At 38.9% G+C, this 17,796-nt stretch overlaps 1 protein-coding gene and 1 long non-coding RNA gene across 2 annotated transcripts in view; one reads left to right on the forward strand and one right to left on the reverse strand.

Moving 5' to 3' along the window:
- Nucleotides 1–1,237: 1,237 nt before the first annotated feature.
- CACNG1 (calcium voltage-gated channel auxiliary subunit gamma 1) overlaps nucleotides 1,238–17,796 on the reverse strand; it is a 19,372-nt gene continuing 2,813 nt past the window's right edge. Inside the window, exons 3-4 of the mRNA XM_085887568.1 lie at nucleotides 7,884–8,021; nucleotides 1,238–2,034 (exon numbers count right to left, since the gene is read on the reverse strand). Of these exons, the coding sequence (XP_085743694.1) occupies nucleotides 1,802–2,034; nucleotides 7,884–8,021 (371 nt within the window). The 3' untranslated portion in view covers nucleotides 1,238–1,801. The remainder of the gene's footprint in view (nucleotides 2,035–7,883; nucleotides 8,022–17,796) is intronic.
- LOC147034708 (uncharacterized) overlaps nucleotides 16,960–17,796 on the forward strand; it is a 46,632-nt gene continuing 45,795 nt past the window's right edge. The window contains exon 1 of the long non-coding RNA XR_015059923.1: nucleotides 16,960–17,491. This is a non-coding gene — a long non-coding RNA (uncharacterized LOC147034708). The remainder of the gene's footprint in view (nucleotides 17,492–17,796) is intronic.

Here is a 17,796-nt window from a genome sequence, read left to right on the forward strand (position 1 = left end):
CAAGAATCCATATCCTTACGCTGATTGGGACGTACCATACTCTGTTTCAGAGCGTCGATGCTACCGAAGCAATTTATTGGCAACGGTTATACCTGCGTGGTTTGCCATTCCCAGCAGTAGTTATGGCAGGAATTTGTAATTTGTTCAGCATGCCGGCGATAGCTTGCCAACACTTTGTGAAAGACACCGTGGGATCTTTAACATCCATCAATTAATTCCGGCAGACGGGGCATCCCTTCAACGTTCATCCAAGGGATGGCACACCCATTGATGAATCACCCGACTTGTGAAACACCTAGGATGACCGTTCATAACTGGGTAGAGATTCAAACCCAGGTTAGACAGCCTATAAGCGAGTGTGCATACTTCTAGGCCATCCTGCCATCCCCAGTTCCTTACAGGCAAAATAATATGTTCATAGTTTTAAAAGATTCCCCCACGTGCTAGTTTGATTAAACTTTGTCGTAGGCTGATGGGTGGTAACATATACACCTCCGCATTTACACACAGTTGTTTGATACGTTGACATTCTTTGACACGTGAGCATGTGCTTTTATGTCCTGGCACTAATCTGTTCATGATTTGGTTTGAAGCTGTAAGAAGATTCCTTTTGTGCCAGGATATAAAGGAGCAAGGAAAGCATCATGAAAGGAACAACAAAATTTATCATCATTGCTCTATTACATCACATAGCAAACAGACATTGGGTAGTTGTTCAACCAAGGCAGCTCAATTTCATCATTCAAATAGTGTACAGAGCAAGCAGCACAGATGGAACTGGGTCACTGAAGCCAAGATAATAATTGGCCCCTCACCGGAATACCCGTTGTACAAACTCTTGTGGTTTGTATGGTTGGTAGGTATGAGCTCTCTTGAATGGTGAGCCTATAAAAAGACAAATCCCAGGGAAGAGTGACAGATCATATAAAGAGTATATTTATTACTATATGTCTTTTCTTTTCTTTTTTTACCCTCGCCAGAGGAGAGGGTATTGCATTTGGGTCTATTTGTCTGTTTGTCTGTGTTTGGCCGCACAGAACTTTCGTGTTTTTCTCTGCAACCGCTTGTCGGATTGAGAGGAAATTTTCACCGTCGGTGCGACTACTCACGTAGAATGTTTTCATGAGGATTATGACGTCATAGGTCACGTGGTGTGGCAGTGATGTTGGAAAAAAAAAACTTTGGACCTCTGTATCTCTGAAACCAAGGAAAAAATTGAAACTTGGCACAAAGCAAGTACTCGCCATGGGAGTGATTTTTTTAATGGTCACACATGCCATCGTGATGATGTCATAATTGCATATGTAGAACGCAACATCCGATCAGTATGAAAATTTTTGAGGGTCATCTATGGATAAAATGGTCCACTGAAAAAAAAATTGATGACGTCATCGGTCGAGTGATTCGGCAGCCATATTGTTTTAAACAAAAAACCTTCAAAAATCTTCTCTGAAATGGTTGCACAAATCGAAGCAAAACTTTACACGTATGACCGCCTGTCCATGAGGAGCAAAAGGTTCACACATATGATATCATAGGTCACATGGTTTGGCAGCCATATTGGATTTACCCTGAATCTTATAAAAATACACCACTCAAAAGAAGTGCTGGCGAGGGTCTGCAATCTCTGATTGCTCTTTTTCTTGTTTACTTTGTACCGGTTACATGTTCACGATTCTTCACATCTACCTCCATTACCTCGTTACTTTGCTTTACCTGTGACTTGGTATGTTTGAGTGTTGCTGAAAAAAAGTTTGGAGAGGAACTCTAGTTTCACTTTTCTTTTAAAAAGGCATTTTGATCAGTATTGTGGCTCAGGTTCAGCATCCAGGCATGTTTCCCAAGGCTTCTGTGGCATACGAGGCAGTGACAACAGCACTAGTGCTATTCCTGATATAAAGAGGATGATGGCAGATGCGATAGAGCAAGCGAAGGACCATGAATAGTAATAGTTGTGCCAGATAGTTTTCTCGCTCTGGATCATGTTCTTCACTGACTGCCGGATCACCTCCATGGAGATGATGACACTCAGACCTAGCGCACGCAGCAGGGCATAATGTACGAGTTAGTGCATAGGACACTACAATGAGGCATTTAATACACCTGAAATTATATCAATTTGTAGTGGTCTCTAAAACATTGTCTTAGTATCTATCTTAGTAAAACAAATGTATCTATCAGTGGACAAGAGACAAAGGATACAAATGAAGAATCACCATCTCAAGGTGCATTACACGGTTAAGCATGTAAATCGCAGTGTTAGGATGTACTAGCAGGGTACCTGTGTCTAATGGGTTCGTAGATGTCTCACCTCAAAGGAGCAGTTTTTTGGAATGTGTATTAGTAGAAACGGGAATTGAACATTGTTAGTGATTAAAATTGGCAACTACACCGCCATTTCATGTCAGGCCGTTTTGTAAATGGTATCAGGCACAACTTCAACATCTCGTCATCACCATGACAACAGCAATGTAAGTATTTGTAAAGGTTAAGATGACCTGATTACCTCCATAGAATCTCATGAGAACACCCGGACTTGGTATTGAAGTTTAAAAAAGATAAAGATAAGATGGGTAAGAGTGTATTTGTCACTGTCCTCCATTTTTTATTCACAAAATCTTTCTATATTTCCCTTTCAGCCATCACCCTGACCATTCTCTCATCTTCCTGGTAAAACAGAACAAGATTTAATTATATATTATTGGGCCAATCGAGGCCGAGCGAAACAAGGTCTAGGCCGTTTATTCCTGCACATGAAACACCCTGCAACCTGTGCCTATAGAAAATTGCTCTTCAGCTTATTTTAATCATAACTATTTGATCAGGAAACTAATGTAATGAGAACATCTGGTATATATTCGAAGCGCTTGCACAAAAGCATGACTCCTGGGAAGTAAACCAGGCCATCCTACATCCAGGACCAAATTGAGTTCAGCACATTAAAGTAGACTTTCAAGGTCAATACACCATTTGGTGCCAATGGCAATTTTGAACTGTTTGAGGCTGATCGTCATCTTTATCCATCCAATAGGAGTTGAATGGGATTCTAAATGTGAACCTGAACTTTGGAGGGATCCCTTTATCACAAATGTTGCACTGTCTAGTGAAGTCCACTTTACTTCTCAGGAGCTCAAGTATCGTTTGCACATGAAAACGGCTTTGAAAGTCGCAGCCGGATGTTCAAAACTACAGAAGAAAAACGTGAAAATTGTTACCGGTTGGAATTTTGATTTCAAAATGCTTTGGATAAAAATTCACTGCTCCACAATAACTTTCTAAAGTATTTAAGTAGCAAATAGAAAGAAGCTTCCTCATTCTTCTACTAGTGTCCACCTGCTCCCCCAGAGCTCCACAGTTAGTGCATTGCCATTTTGTCCTCTGTTCTTCTATGAGCCTTGATTTTCGACACAACCAAAAAGCCAATAGTGTCACCAGCAGCAGTTTCATGTTGATGTAGATTAAGATTTGTTGGAAGAGAAAAAACAGATTTCAGTTGATGAGTTGGCATCTGTTACAGGTATGATTTTTCTTTAATTCCTACACTGAAGTCCTCCATTATTTTTAAAGCTACGACATCATTCTCTCCATAATTTATTCTTCCATGAGTGGATAATCTTGGAGATAATAATGTGAGAGTGGATAATTAACTCATTACACTAAAGTAATCATAAGACAGTGCTTAAACTTTTCTGGCATTTCTTCTTTCTGCTTTAATCGGTTTCTTCTGTCTCTATTTGTTTTATCACTTTCACTTTCTCTTTCAGCCATTATTTCTACCTCTACTTCTGTTTCGGCTTCTCTGTCTGACCTTGCCACTGAAGGTTTATGGAGTTTTAGTACTCTTGCAATCTTCTTCTTCTTCTTTCATATGGCAGCTTAGTTGCCAGATAGCTATAATTTTGTTAGGGCACAACTATGCCGCTGATGCAGTGCCCCTATTATCAGTGCACTGATACTCATTTTACCAACCTCAGAAGGATGACAGGCTGCGTCAACACCACCTAGTGTTAGTTTAGCAGCCAACAGGGCTCAAACTCAGGACTCTAGGATCGAAAGCCAGCCTCCCAAACCACTAAGCCAACACCAGGCTTACACATTTGCAATCATTGTTCTTCAGCTTTTTAATGGCTTCTTTTCACAAGCTTCACGTCAACTATTTACCTAGTGTCGCTCTGCATCAGTGGACAGATAGAACAATGGAGGTATGTTAACCACCATGGGAAGCTTACGTTTTGGGTGTCAACCCTTTGTCTGAGCAAAAGAGGGAGATGAGATAAAGGCGAGGGCTGCTGATATAGGGTGGGATGTTTAAAATTTACTTGTTCTTCTGTTCAGAGAATTACATTGAGTAAAGAAAAGATTATGCAAGGTTCCAAAAGTGTAACTTCATTGGGTGCAATGAAAATAATAAACCAGTGGCATCACTGAGAAGGTTCCCGTGGGCACAGCTAGGTTCTCCATGGGGAAATATCTGCAGTTAGGAAGGCAAAATAAATTAAATTAAAGATCAAATTAAAATAACGATTAACATAATGGGAGGATTAGAATGAGTAAAGCAATGGGACAAGTGAACTACAAGTTCAAGAAAGAATTGGAAAAAAATATTGCAATAACAATTTAATTAATTTACTCTTTGCAAAAACTTCCACTTAATTTTTGAAGTGTCGCTCTTCCCCCACCCCACCACTCTCATTCCTCGCTCCCTCCCATTTCTCACTCTCTCTTCCCCCTACCTTCCTTGCACACCCTTCCTCTCTCTTTCTCATGCTCCCACTGCCCTCCTAGCACACCTCCCTCCAGGAGTGTATCGCAACGTGTGATGAGACATTGCTCTTCCCCCTTTCCTTGCTCTTCCTCGCTCTCCTCTCTCTCTTTCTCAAGCTCCCACCACCCTCCTTGCACCCCTCCCTCTTGGAGTGAAGAGCGTTGTGTGGTGAGGCGTTGCTGTCCCCCTTAACTCACTCTCCTCCACCCATTCCTAACTCTCCCCCCCCTTCCTCATGCTCAGCCCACCCCACCTTTCCTTGCCCCCCTTCTCTCTATCTCTCTCTCTCTCCACCTCCACACACACACACCTCCCTCCTCTCTTTCTCTCCCTCCCTCCGCTCCCCTCTCCATTCCCTATACTCGCTCCCTCCTTTTATAGCTCCCACCGTTCCTTGTCCCCCTCCTCGCTGTCTCACCCCTCTTGTCTCTCTCTCCCCCTCCCCCCATCTCTCTCTCTCTCCCCCCTCTCTACCCCCTCTCTCTTCCTCCCGCCTCTCTTAGTACCCCCGTCAACGAAGCGACGGGTGATGTTTGTCTCCAACTATATGCTTAATTGTGGTAGTCCAATAGTAATGAGATCCGGAGCATGCTGGCTACCTTTGTGGGAGGAGGGAGAGGAAGGGTGGAAATGGGAGGAGGGAGGGAGAGGGTGGAGGTGGGAGGGGAATGGGTGGGAGGTGGGAGGGGAATGGGTGAGAGGTGGGAGGGGAATGGGTAGGAGGTGGGAGGGGAATGGGTGGGAGGTGGGAGGGGAATGGATGGGAAGAGGGAGGGGAAGAGGAGGGGAAAGGGTGGGAAAGGAGAGCGGAAGTGTTTGGAGGAGGGAGGAGAAGTGTTGGGAGGAAGTAGGGGAAGTGTTGGGAGGAGGGACTTGGCGTTTCCCATGAATGTCGGGACGTTTGCTCGTATTTAATAAATCAAGTATTTCTTCAAAAAAAAGTTTTTCTCTTGGTTTTTTTTTGACCCATTCATTCCCACATACCTCCTACAGTCGATCACTTCAGATGAATTTAAATCTTGTTTGCTAAATTTGCTGCCAATTAGAGACATTACCCTTCAGCTGTTCTTGTAACTGGGTCACCATAATAAACTGGTCATTTAGACCATCGTGACAACATTTATGTAAACATTATTTAATTTCTAGAAACTAATGAGGAACCCATTATTATTATAGATGGGTTAATTCCCCCAGACTTAGACTGGTTGGGGTAATTTAGTATGATTTGTAATTCGTTCTCCCACTGGGAGTGCACGAAGCCATACATATTTACATCGAGAGAATTGGGGTCCTCTCTCCACTGTGAAACCCTGGGATTATGATTTTCTTTTACCATCTAACACCTCCCCAGGTACACTCCAAGTACAACCATCAGTTTTCAAATCATTGTGTGCAGAGGTTCAGGAGTGCATAGACGTCAAATCAACACGAATAAACAAACAAACACAAATAGACACTTCTCGAAATATAGTATAATGTTGCCCATGTCCCATAAAAAAACAGACCATCCCAAAATAAGCACAATCACATGACTCCCTTGTCCTGGAGTGATGTACGTTAACCTTTCTGATACCAATTCCACGTGTACAATTGATTCGAGTTTTTCTAATTTTGCATCAACAGGGAACATGATGGAACATCCTCTTTCAGATGCATGGATCTTTATCAAATGATGTGTTTTGTGCTCGCACGTGCACCAAGCTTCCAAGAAGAATTGGTGTCCTCGATTGGGCGTACTGTCCAGCATATTAATGTCACTTAAACTTCAGTGTATCTGGCGACTCTAAAGTCTGTTTTGTGCTTGCCAAGCAGATGGCTTTCATGCTTCTCAGTGCGCTTCCATGCTCTAAATGTGCAATACAGCATTCTACTGGTTTTGCCGACATATTTTGAAGTGCAGCCACGACATGCGACTGAATTCCATTCCTTTACTTACCCTACAACACACTATTTTTAACTCTGGTCACGAGGCAATGTAGTGTGAAAATGCTGAGTATAGGAAGGTATCTCCAATTCCCCCCTGAATAGCTAAGAGCACAAACAAATAGCTGCTAAAGATAGCTGCAGATACACTTTCTTGAGGCAGTCAAAACATCGAGAACCACAGTAACGGGTAAGAGTGCAGGAATTTTCTCGATTTCCACAACAGAGAACCTTTGAAGTTCTTGTATCCCCTTTCACGAGTCATCAGTTGTACCTATCTTCTGCTGTGTGGTGTGTCCTAGGCAAAAATATCATTCCTTTCATGTAGTAATTCTCTGCAGACTACTGCAGTTAGACCTGTTGCCACTACTCTCATATACTATAGTTCTAACTGCAGCATTTTTGCCTGGGGTGCTGTGTTTTGTGTTAGCATGGGCAAATAGTGCAGACTAAATACGGGTAGAAATAGCTTTTCCTGCATCCAAATGTCTTTGAATTGTTAAGGGAACTAAAATAAAATTATTAACCATTTAGATGATCTAACAGATGCTGCAATATTACATTTAATTTCACCTATTCATCAGGCAGTTCGCCTGTTTACTATTTCCTTCTGTTATACCAACGGCTCAAGGTGCTGTTAAACCTAGGTTTGTCCATTGCCGATTAATGTCTTTGCAATTCATGCGAAAAGTAAACTCGTGTTTCCTCACCTATTTATTAAGCACGTGAGTCTCAGATCACTATAAATACTGTGGCCTGTGTGGCCAATGAAATACTATATTTCAGTTTTATGTTTACACACACACACACACACACACACACACACACACACACACACACACACACACACACACACACACACACACACACACACACACACACACACACACACACACACACACACACACACACACATCAAATTAAGTGGGGTTTCTAAGGATTCACTTGCATTGTACAGATGATGCAACTTGAAGTGCAGTTTGTCTCAAAAGTATGCTTAGCAAACTTAATCACTGCATACAATTTTCAGGCTGCTTGATTTTGAAATAATTTGCATTTGAAGATCTAAAATTCGAGAAAACATGCAAAATCTAATTTTATTAGAGACAATTTTTTTTCAAATGATTTTTCAAACAACTTCTGTTCTTACTCATAAGTAAAGCAACAGATAGAGAACAAAGCATGCAACACCCACCAGCACAAAGGAGAAAAAGACCAGCTGGGCGCATCATATAGTCCTGTTTCTTGCGAACACCAATCAGAAGACAAACAGCACCAAGAATAATGAGGACAAGGCTGAGGATTGCAATGACAGCTGCAGAGATACCATATTCTGCCAAAGGTAAAAAACAACAACAGTTTCACACCACAAGTTTCACACCACAAACAACTTTTACTCTGTCTGCTTATACTGCCTGATATCTTGCACGTCTTTTCCACATCACAACATATTGGTTTCCTGCATTGTGGTTTTGGTACCTAATTTACTTACACTGCATTTAAAGTATCGTTTACTTGTGCACCATGGTTGATATATACCGATGATCTGTTATTTCGAGGAATTGAGTTGAGAGATCATTGGAGGATTGAGGTTTTTTCCCCACGCAAAGCGGAAAGCAGGGTTAACCCATGTTAATTTACAAAGTTCATGTCCGTCCATCCGTCTGTCCATTTGTCCATCTTATCAGTTTATACTTATTTAAATTGATGTTATATTTTGAACATGAATCGGAACATGAATCAGAAGACAAGTTTTCCATTTAACCAATTTTGCATTATGAATTTTTCCCGATCGCACATGTGCAATATTTTTACTCCATCAGCTTATACCGCCTGATAATATTTTTACTCCGTCTGCTTATACCACCTGATAATATTTTTACTCCATCTGCTTATACCGCCTGATAATATTTTTACTCCATCTGCCTATACCGCCTGATAATATTTTTACTCCATCTGCTTATACCACCTGAGAATATTTTTACTCCATCTGCTTATACCGCCTGATAATATTTTACTCCATCTGCCCATACCACCTGATAATATTTTTACTCCATCTGCCCATACCACCTGATAATATTTTTATGTCTGCTCATACCGCCTGATAATATTTTTACTCCATCTGCTCATACCGCCTGATAATATTTTTACTCCATCTCCTTATACTGCCTGATAATATTTTAACTCCATCTGCTTATACCGCCTGATAATATTTTTACTCCATCTGCTTATACCGCCTGATAATATTTTTACTCCGTCTGCTTATACCGCCTGATAATATTTTTACTCCTTTCCAGATTTAATAATTATTTTCAGAAATAATAATTTTCAGATTTTTTTTCACATTATTTTATTAAAATTGAAGTATATATTTGAACACTAGTGCACAGGGTATCGTGTTCTATGAACTCTGTAGTTTTTGTTGTTGTTTTTTGGGTACATGATTGAGGAGAGCTAGAGCAGAATGTAAGGGAACAAATCGGAAAGGGGTAAACACCAACAGCAAAGTAGAAGTGAGAGTGAGATCAAGGGGAGAGGAAGAAGGACACATTGAGGTGAACAAGCTGCACACAAGCTGAATGAAACAGCAACAAGAGAAGGTGGGGATGAAACAGAAATGGAACAAACCAACCGACAACTACCAGACAAAAAGAGATGAGGGAGGGGGGGGAGTGGAAATCACAATAACCTGGAAAAATGGAGTGCTTGGGAGTGGGATCGTTGGGGTAGAAGAGACCATGAGGATGGATGGGGGATGACTTGAAGTAGTGGGGAACAGCCTTGAGGCCAATAGAGTGGAAAAATCTTCTATTTTACAAGTAACAGACAGAACTAGAAGGGCACTCGGTACAGCACATACCTCCGCCATGTAAGGCCTGATCCAGGAGAATATATACATTTTTGAAATATCATACGATATATCGGTTTTGGCCCTATCTCTCAATGGTGAAGAATCACTATAAATTTAAATAATTATTGTATCCAGATCCAGACTCGGATCTTCATCAAAATCGAATCTATATATTATTTTAGTTGTATCTCTCAATGGTGAAGAATCACTTAAAAAATTATCAGATCCAGATCCGGATCTGGATCTTCACGAAAATCTAATCAGTTTGTTCTTGTCACACACCCAACCTGCCCACCAAATTTCATCCGAATCAGTCACTAACTTTTTGAGATAACCTGTACACAAACAAACAGACAAACAAACAGACAGAAAGGGGTGAAAACATAACCTCCTTCACCTTTGGTGGCGGAGGTAATAACAAAATTGACCAACCAATCTACTCCACTTGAAAAATCTTTGATTTTGCAAGTAACAAACAGACCTAAGTGCTATACCCTCTCCTCTGGAAAGGGTAATAAACCAAGGTAGAAAGTAGGTGGTTATATAATTTTGATTTGTAATTCAAGGCAACATAGGAAAAAGAAAAGTGGACTGAAATCAATGAAGGCAGTTATATGGTTACGAATCATAACAAAAAATCAAACATTTCATAAACACATGTGTAAAAAGTTTCAATGAGAAAGCATATTTAAAGCTGCCTGTCAGACCATTCCAGGGTTTGGTGCCAGAATAATGACTATTATGCTGTAAAGACACAGTTCTATGCTTATGGAGATTAATACAAGACATTGATCTGGTAGTATACCGGTGAATATCATAATTAAAAATGAACAAGTTACATAAATGAGAAAGGAGCTATCTATTCATAGATTCATACATAAACATACCTTGTTGATAAAGTGTGATGTCAAACAGTTTTAGTAATTTTTAGGTTATTTCTCAGAAATATTTTCCACAAAACATTCGTGTCGTCAGAATATAAAACAAAAGAAAAATAACCTACAGATGTGTGAATGTCATTAATATATAATGTAAACAATAATGGACCCACAAGAGAACCCCAAGGAACTCAACAGGAAATCTGTTTAAATTCAGATAAAGAAGATTGATACATTGTGCACTGGGTGCAGCTATATAAATAACTTGTAAATCAAATATAAGCCAGCCCCATCATTCCCCCCCAAATCTCATAATAATACAAATCATCATGACCTCATTAAAATTCAGTCCAATTTTAGAGTCATCTTCTCTTTTAGTATTAATCAGAGTATTTATTATCAACCAGGTTGACTTTAGATTTAATTTATATTGAAATAATTTATATTAATAATATTTCAGTTTTACTTTACGTATTAATGTTCATTTCTAAAGTTTTTATATTTCAATTGTTAAATCTCGTTGGCCTTTGCAAAAATATTTTATAAAGCCCATTTCTATATCTTATTGGTTGTAATAACCCATCTGTCATCCAGGATTTGTAACTTCCTCTTTCCATGTATAACTTTACAAAGTGGAAATTTTTTTCTCATACAAGACATGCAATTTAGATTCAAATAAACCATATGCTTCATTGAGGTCTTCTAATAAGAGAATATCATTCCAATTACTATTTCCCAAATCGTTCTGTAAAAGAGTAATACATTCCAAATCAATTATTAGATTAAAATTATCTTTTTCTCCACGAGGTGTCGTTTTTTATGCAGAGATGTTATTTTAAATACAGGTATCTGGTCAGTGATGTCACAATATGCAATAAGCCATGAGTCGTAGATATATCACATTGGTTTGTTATGATATCGTCAATCGAGGTGGCAGTTGTCCTTGTAAAGCATGTGTCTAATACTCAAGGGAACCAAAAAAAATTTACGAAATAAAGCATTCATAAAATACTGAGTGAAATTGTTTATATCATATTTACGAAAATCGATATTAAAGTCTTCCATAATGAAAACGTTTTTATTTTCGATATATATATATATATATATATATATATATATGTATATATATATATATATATATATATGTATATATATATATATATATATATATATATATATATATATATATATATGTATATATATATATATATATATATATATATATATATATATATATATATATATATATATATATATATATATATATATATATATATATACCAGTCAAACATATACTCAACCGGTCAAAAGTTTTAGAACACCTCCGTTTTTCCAGTTTTTACTGAAATTTAAGCAGTTTAATGTTTCAATGTACTCTGAAATTAAAGCATAGAACAAATAAACAATTGCAGATAAAAAAGAAATCATGGAATCGTTTTGTTGACCAAATTTAATCGAAATTTTTGACTCATCAAAGTAGCCACCTTTTGCAGATATAACAGCCGAACATACTCGTCGCATTCTTTCTACAATGGAAATCAAATATTGTTCAGAAAGTTCTTCCCAACACTGTTGCAGAAGTTCCCACAAATGTGTTGCATTTGTAGGTTGCTTTGCTTTCATCCTTCTGTCCGGTTCATCCCAGACCAGCTCGATGGGGTTTAAGTCTGGAGATTGTGCTGGCCATTCCATGATTTGAAGCCTACCATCTTGTTCTTTTCTTCTAAGGTAGTTCTGACATAGCTTGGAGGTATGTTTTGGGTCATTATCTTGCTGTAGGATCAACCCCTGACCAACTAGGCATAGACCAGAGGGTATTGCATGGCGCTGCAAAATGTTGTGGTAGCTATTTTGTTTCAGGGTGCCAATCACTCTGTGCAAGTCGACGACTCTGGATCCAGCAAAAGAGCCCCAGATCATCACGCTTCCTCCTCCATGTTTGACAGTTGGTGTCACACACTGAGGAACCATCCTTTCGCCTACTCGGCAGCGTACAAAAACCCTGCGTAATGAACCGAAGATTTCACATTTTGATTCATCAGTCCATAAGACCTTCCAGTTTTCAGTAGTCCACTGGCGGTGCATCATGGTTCAGGCAAGCCTCTTTTTCTTATTTTTCCATCTTTGCAATGGCTTTGTTACTGCCACTCAACCCGTCAAACCTGCAGCTTGAAGTCTTCTCTTCACAGTTGAAACTGAGACTTCCTTACTTCGACCAGTGTTAAGCTGTGCTTGAAGCTGCTGTCCTGTGAGCCACCTGTCACACAAGCTGTTGACTCTCAGAAACTTGTCTTCTGTTTGTGTTGTGGCTTTGGGTCTGCCAGATCTCTTCCTGTCAGAGTTTCCTCCAGTTTCCAAGTGCCTTTTGATGGTGTCGGAAACTGTACTCACTGACACCTTGGCTTCTTTGCAATTTCTCTGAAGGAAAGACCTACACCTTTAAGGGTTATGATGGTTTGTCTGTCTTCCTTTGTAAATTGTCTTTTTCTCGCCATTATGATAGCAATATACGACTTCCTGCAGTGCAATATTGTCCAAATAATGCTTCAGAGGGTGTTGTAACAGTCTGTTCCAACACTGCTTTTATACAGACAGAGGGTTTGTAGCTAATCAACAAAAGTTGCGACACCTGTAGGAATTGTTTGCATCTACTTTCAAGGCTTAATTTACTTCCATTGCTGCAGAACAGCTGCAGTTGCTAACCCATTACTTGTTCCCGGAAAAGGGCCGTTTTTTAACGACTCTGAAATTTACATTATTTTTCAGTTTTTGGAAACCTTAACTTTTTTTAACCTCTGGCAGTTTACCACTTAGCTTTGTACCATTTCAGGTTATTCACTGGACTTGAACTGCTTAAATTTCAGTAAAAACTGAAAAATGGGGGTGTTCTAAAACTTTTGACCAGAAGAGTATCCAAGGCATCAATGCATTTTTAAAAATAAATAACGAAAATAAAATAAAATAAATTTTTTCTCAAAAATATAATCTAAACAAATAACGATTCATATTAATTTTCATTCAATGTTAAATCATCACATTCGACATATATAAAGATATTTTGAATGTACATAGCAATGTAATCTCCACTCTTTTCACATCTATTTTCACATAAGAATGAAGAACCTGGCAGGTATGGAAGTCATATTTTCTTTAAGCCACATTTCAGAAAAGCCTCTGACATCAAATTGAAAATTTAACAAATTCAAATATGTAATCAAAAATGCCATTAAAATTTTTCAGAAGACTCCTAGAATTAAAATGCACTCAAAAGAAAACTTGGGGCCACACACAAATTCGCAAATCTGTGCGAATCATTACAAAAACAATCTGAAAATTTGTTTATGGAATAATACCGTGATTCATCAATGTTGTCAACAACAAAAAAATTCTGTCTCGATCTAATCCTTCATTTCCAAGAAAATCATAATAATTATCAAATGGTTATAATCGCAAATTTTCCAACCGATTAACATTTATACCATGATCACATTGCATATCTGAGACGGTTCCATTAAAGTCATCTGAATCAAATTGATGAAATGGTAAAATGTTTTGAAAGCAAGTATTACAGACCAAAAAGACATCATTCCAGTCATCATAATAAACACGACAATTACACAGATAACAAAAATAGCTCAGATTATGCAATGGAACATCCCTCTCCAGCTATGTAGATAACATTTTCGAACGAAACATTATCAATAGAATATGTACAATGTTATAAAGAAAGAAAGAGAAAATTGCTTCAGAAGTGGACAATTGTGTTAACAACAAATGAACCAAAATCGAACCACTGCACCATACACTGCAAATAATAAATAAATATACACTGAGTCAAGAAGTTAAAATAAGCTTAAATCTTTGTAGCATCTTAATTTATTTCCAAGTAGTCAGTGTATTTTGTCCACAGTGCTTGTAATTTACCTTTATCATGCTGTTCCAAAATCAGTTCAGTACCTACAAGACAGATATGAGTAGATTTGCTATAATTCTTTCGATGCTTGAAGGTAATTCTCTCGAGGTTGTAATGAACTGCTTTGAGCTTTGGTGGCAAATCTGTGCGAATTGTGAATGGCGGGAGGGAGGAGGGTTTCCGGTCGTTTCATCCAAACCTCAAACACATGTAGAGTAGCATCACATGTGCATGGACATGTAATTCACATATTATGTGAAGTAAATGAGCATACATGGCAAGTTAGAGGGGACAAAATATGGGTTGGTGGGAATTGAAAGTAGGTTTTATTTTATTTATTTATTTTTACCAAACGTGGAAAAACGTTATTCAAGAGTTTGTCAGTGACACAAAATACACCAGAATACTGAGATAACTGTTTTTGACGAATAATGACAAGGAGGTTCCAAGTAAGACACTTCACACTCGATGATTGTGGTGACACGATATTAAACATGTAATGGTCAAAGTAAGAATTCCCTTTTGATTTTATGAGTGGGAGGAGGGGAGGGGGATGAGAGGACAGAGATTTGGGATCTGGGGGGGGGGCAAATATGGGACAAATTTGGGGGGAGGGGTTGAGGACTTTTAGTGGGGAGCAGAGGAGGAGATTGGGCCCATACTCTATGCAGAGCATTGGTGCTGCCTAAGCAGTCTCCTTGGCTATTTGGTGGGGGGGGGGCATGATGTTGAGGGGTTGTGGTGAGGGGGAGTTGAGGAATTGTGGTGGGTAGGGGTGGAGAGGGAGTTTGAAGGCTTCAAATGGGGAGGGGATTGAAGCCTCAGTTTGGGATGTGGAAGCTGCAGACTTGGAGTTTGGGGGCAGGGGGGTTAATGACTTGAGGTTTGGGAGGGGGTGGGTTGATGACTTGAGGTTTGGGAGGGTGGGGTTAAATCAGTTGAGATTTGGGAGGATGGGGTTGATGACTTGGAGTTTGTGAAGAGAGGGGAGTTGAGGATTTGAAGTCACATTTTACATTGTGTGGATATATTGCCTGTCCCTGCCAGTATATGAAAACCAACGAGACAGAAACATGCACTAACGAGGCTCCCAAGCATGTACCACATGCAAATGTCTAAAAGTAATCAAAATATAAATGAAACGGCTGATATTGTGTAGCCTTCTTTAGCAAAAAGCAAAGAGCTTACGTTGTGCAGCCTTTCATGGTTGCTTAATGCAGTCTTCTTTGGCTGGAAGAGCATGGGAGGAGTTGATTTATTTATATAATCCTAGCCACCTGGGTTTAATTGATTAGGTGAGAGCTGATTGGTTATTTTCTCCATTCACAGGGGTGAATGTGCCTTGCTTTGTGGCTTTGTGAGCCTTGCTTTCAATGCGAGTGCCTTCTATGTGAGTGGGTCTTTGTGTTTCATATATATATATGTTGTTGAAGAAAAATGAGGGCGGGCTTCAGAGCTCGTGAAAGAAATGTGTGTGAACGTGTCTGTGGTAAAGAAAAAAGCTTTCCATAAGAGAGGGGATCTATCCTTTATCCTTCTCAACGCATCACATTTAAGATCCCATTAGACATGGGGATGGGCTAATCTGAACATGCATTTAAGGAATTAACTGTCTGAGGACCTTGATGTGTGGATGCATTTATCAGACTGGCTTCTGAAATCCGTAACAATATGTATATGTATATATATATATATATATATATATATATATATATATATATATATATATATATGTATATGTATATGTATATATATATATATATATATATATATATATACATACATGTATATGTATATGTATATATATATATATATATATATATATATATATATATATATACATACATATATATATACATATATATATATATACATACACACATACATATATATATATATATATATATATATATATATATATATATGTATATGTATATATATATATATATATATATATATATACATACATGTATATGTATATGTATATATATATATATATATATATATATATATATACATACATATATATATATACATATATATATATATATATATATATATATATATATATATATATATATATATATATATATATATATATATATATATACATATACATATTGTTACGGATTTCAGAAGCCAGTCTGATAAATGCATCCACACATCAAGGTCCTCAGACAGTTAATTCCTTAAATGCATGTTCAGATTAGCCCATCCCCATGTCTAATGGGATCTTAAATGTGATGCGTTGAGAAGGATAAAGGATAGATCCCCTCTCTTATGGAAAGCTTTTTTCTTTACCACAGACACGTTCACACACATTTCTTTCACGAGCTCTGAAGCCCGCCCTCATTTTTCTTCAACAACATTCTTTCACGAGCTCTGAAGCCCGCCCTTATACTTCCTCAGCAATAATCTTTCACGAGCTCTGAAGCCCACCCTTATATTTCCTCAGCAGCGATCTTCCGTGAGCTCCGACACCCGCCATTTTTGAGAGCACACGGGTCGTCATGGTAACAGTGTGCCAGTGGGGTGGGGTGAGTGTGGGGTGGGTTGGACCCGCAGAGACGCCCTGAAGATATAAAAAGACGTTCTGTGAGGAGAGACGTTCTGTGAGAAGAGCTGTTCTGAGAGGAAAAGGCGAAAGAGGGACGTTCTGAAGCGAGAGAGACGTTCTGTGAGGAGATATGTTTTGAGAGTGAGGAAAAAGCGAAAGTGATACGTTCTGAAGAGAAAGAGATACGTTCTGAAGAAGAAAGAGATACGTTCTGAGATAATTTTTAAAAAGCATGAACAAAAGAGGTACGAGAGAGAAGCGAGCAAGAAGCGGGTGTAAGCGCGCAAAAGAGGAGAAGGAAGCGTGCGTGTGGGTGTCTGGCCAGCGCCAACAGCGAGACGGTTCGTCCTGCTCAGAGCTTCAGCAAGCGAGCATGTGTTGCGCGTGTGGGTGTGAACAAAGCTGCCAACAAGTGAGGCACAGGTCGTTCACCAACAAACACCAGGGTCTAAACCCGTGAGGGACTTTCTCGGTGCCCTCCAGACGTCGACTGGTGTTCAAGGCTGCCCCGCGAGAGAGTGCATGGCAAAGCTGGGTTCTGGCGACAGACGTGACACGCACGCATGCATTTTGAAGACGTTTTCGCTTCACGGACGACTTTCTGGTGAGTGAGATGAGTCTCCCCCTCCGCTCTCCTGAATGATCTGCTGGGTACCCTTGTCTGCATTTTGCTGTAAGTAAGTCAACCCCTGATAAGCATCTGCTCTTTTTCTCTTTCCTGGCATTTTGATTGATTTTGCTTTGAGATTCATTCTTTATTTACCTCAGCAAATAAAAGGTTCTTTTTATTTATTTATTTAATTGTTAATAAATTATTTGTCGATTTCCAACCTGTCCGTGTTTGTCCTTTCCTTCTATTGGTCTAGAATTGTTCAAACCGAGATAGACTGGCAGGTAATAACCACAGAT

This window comes from Eptatretus burgeri, chromosome 1, assembly GCF_056783735.1.
Source record: "Eptatretus burgeri isolate ZD-2024b chromosome 1, Ebu_testis_v1, whole genome shotgun sequence".
Taxonomy (NCBI): domain Eukaryota; kingdom Metazoa; phylum Chordata; class Myxini; order Myxiniformes; family Myxinidae; genus Eptatretus; species Eptatretus burgeri.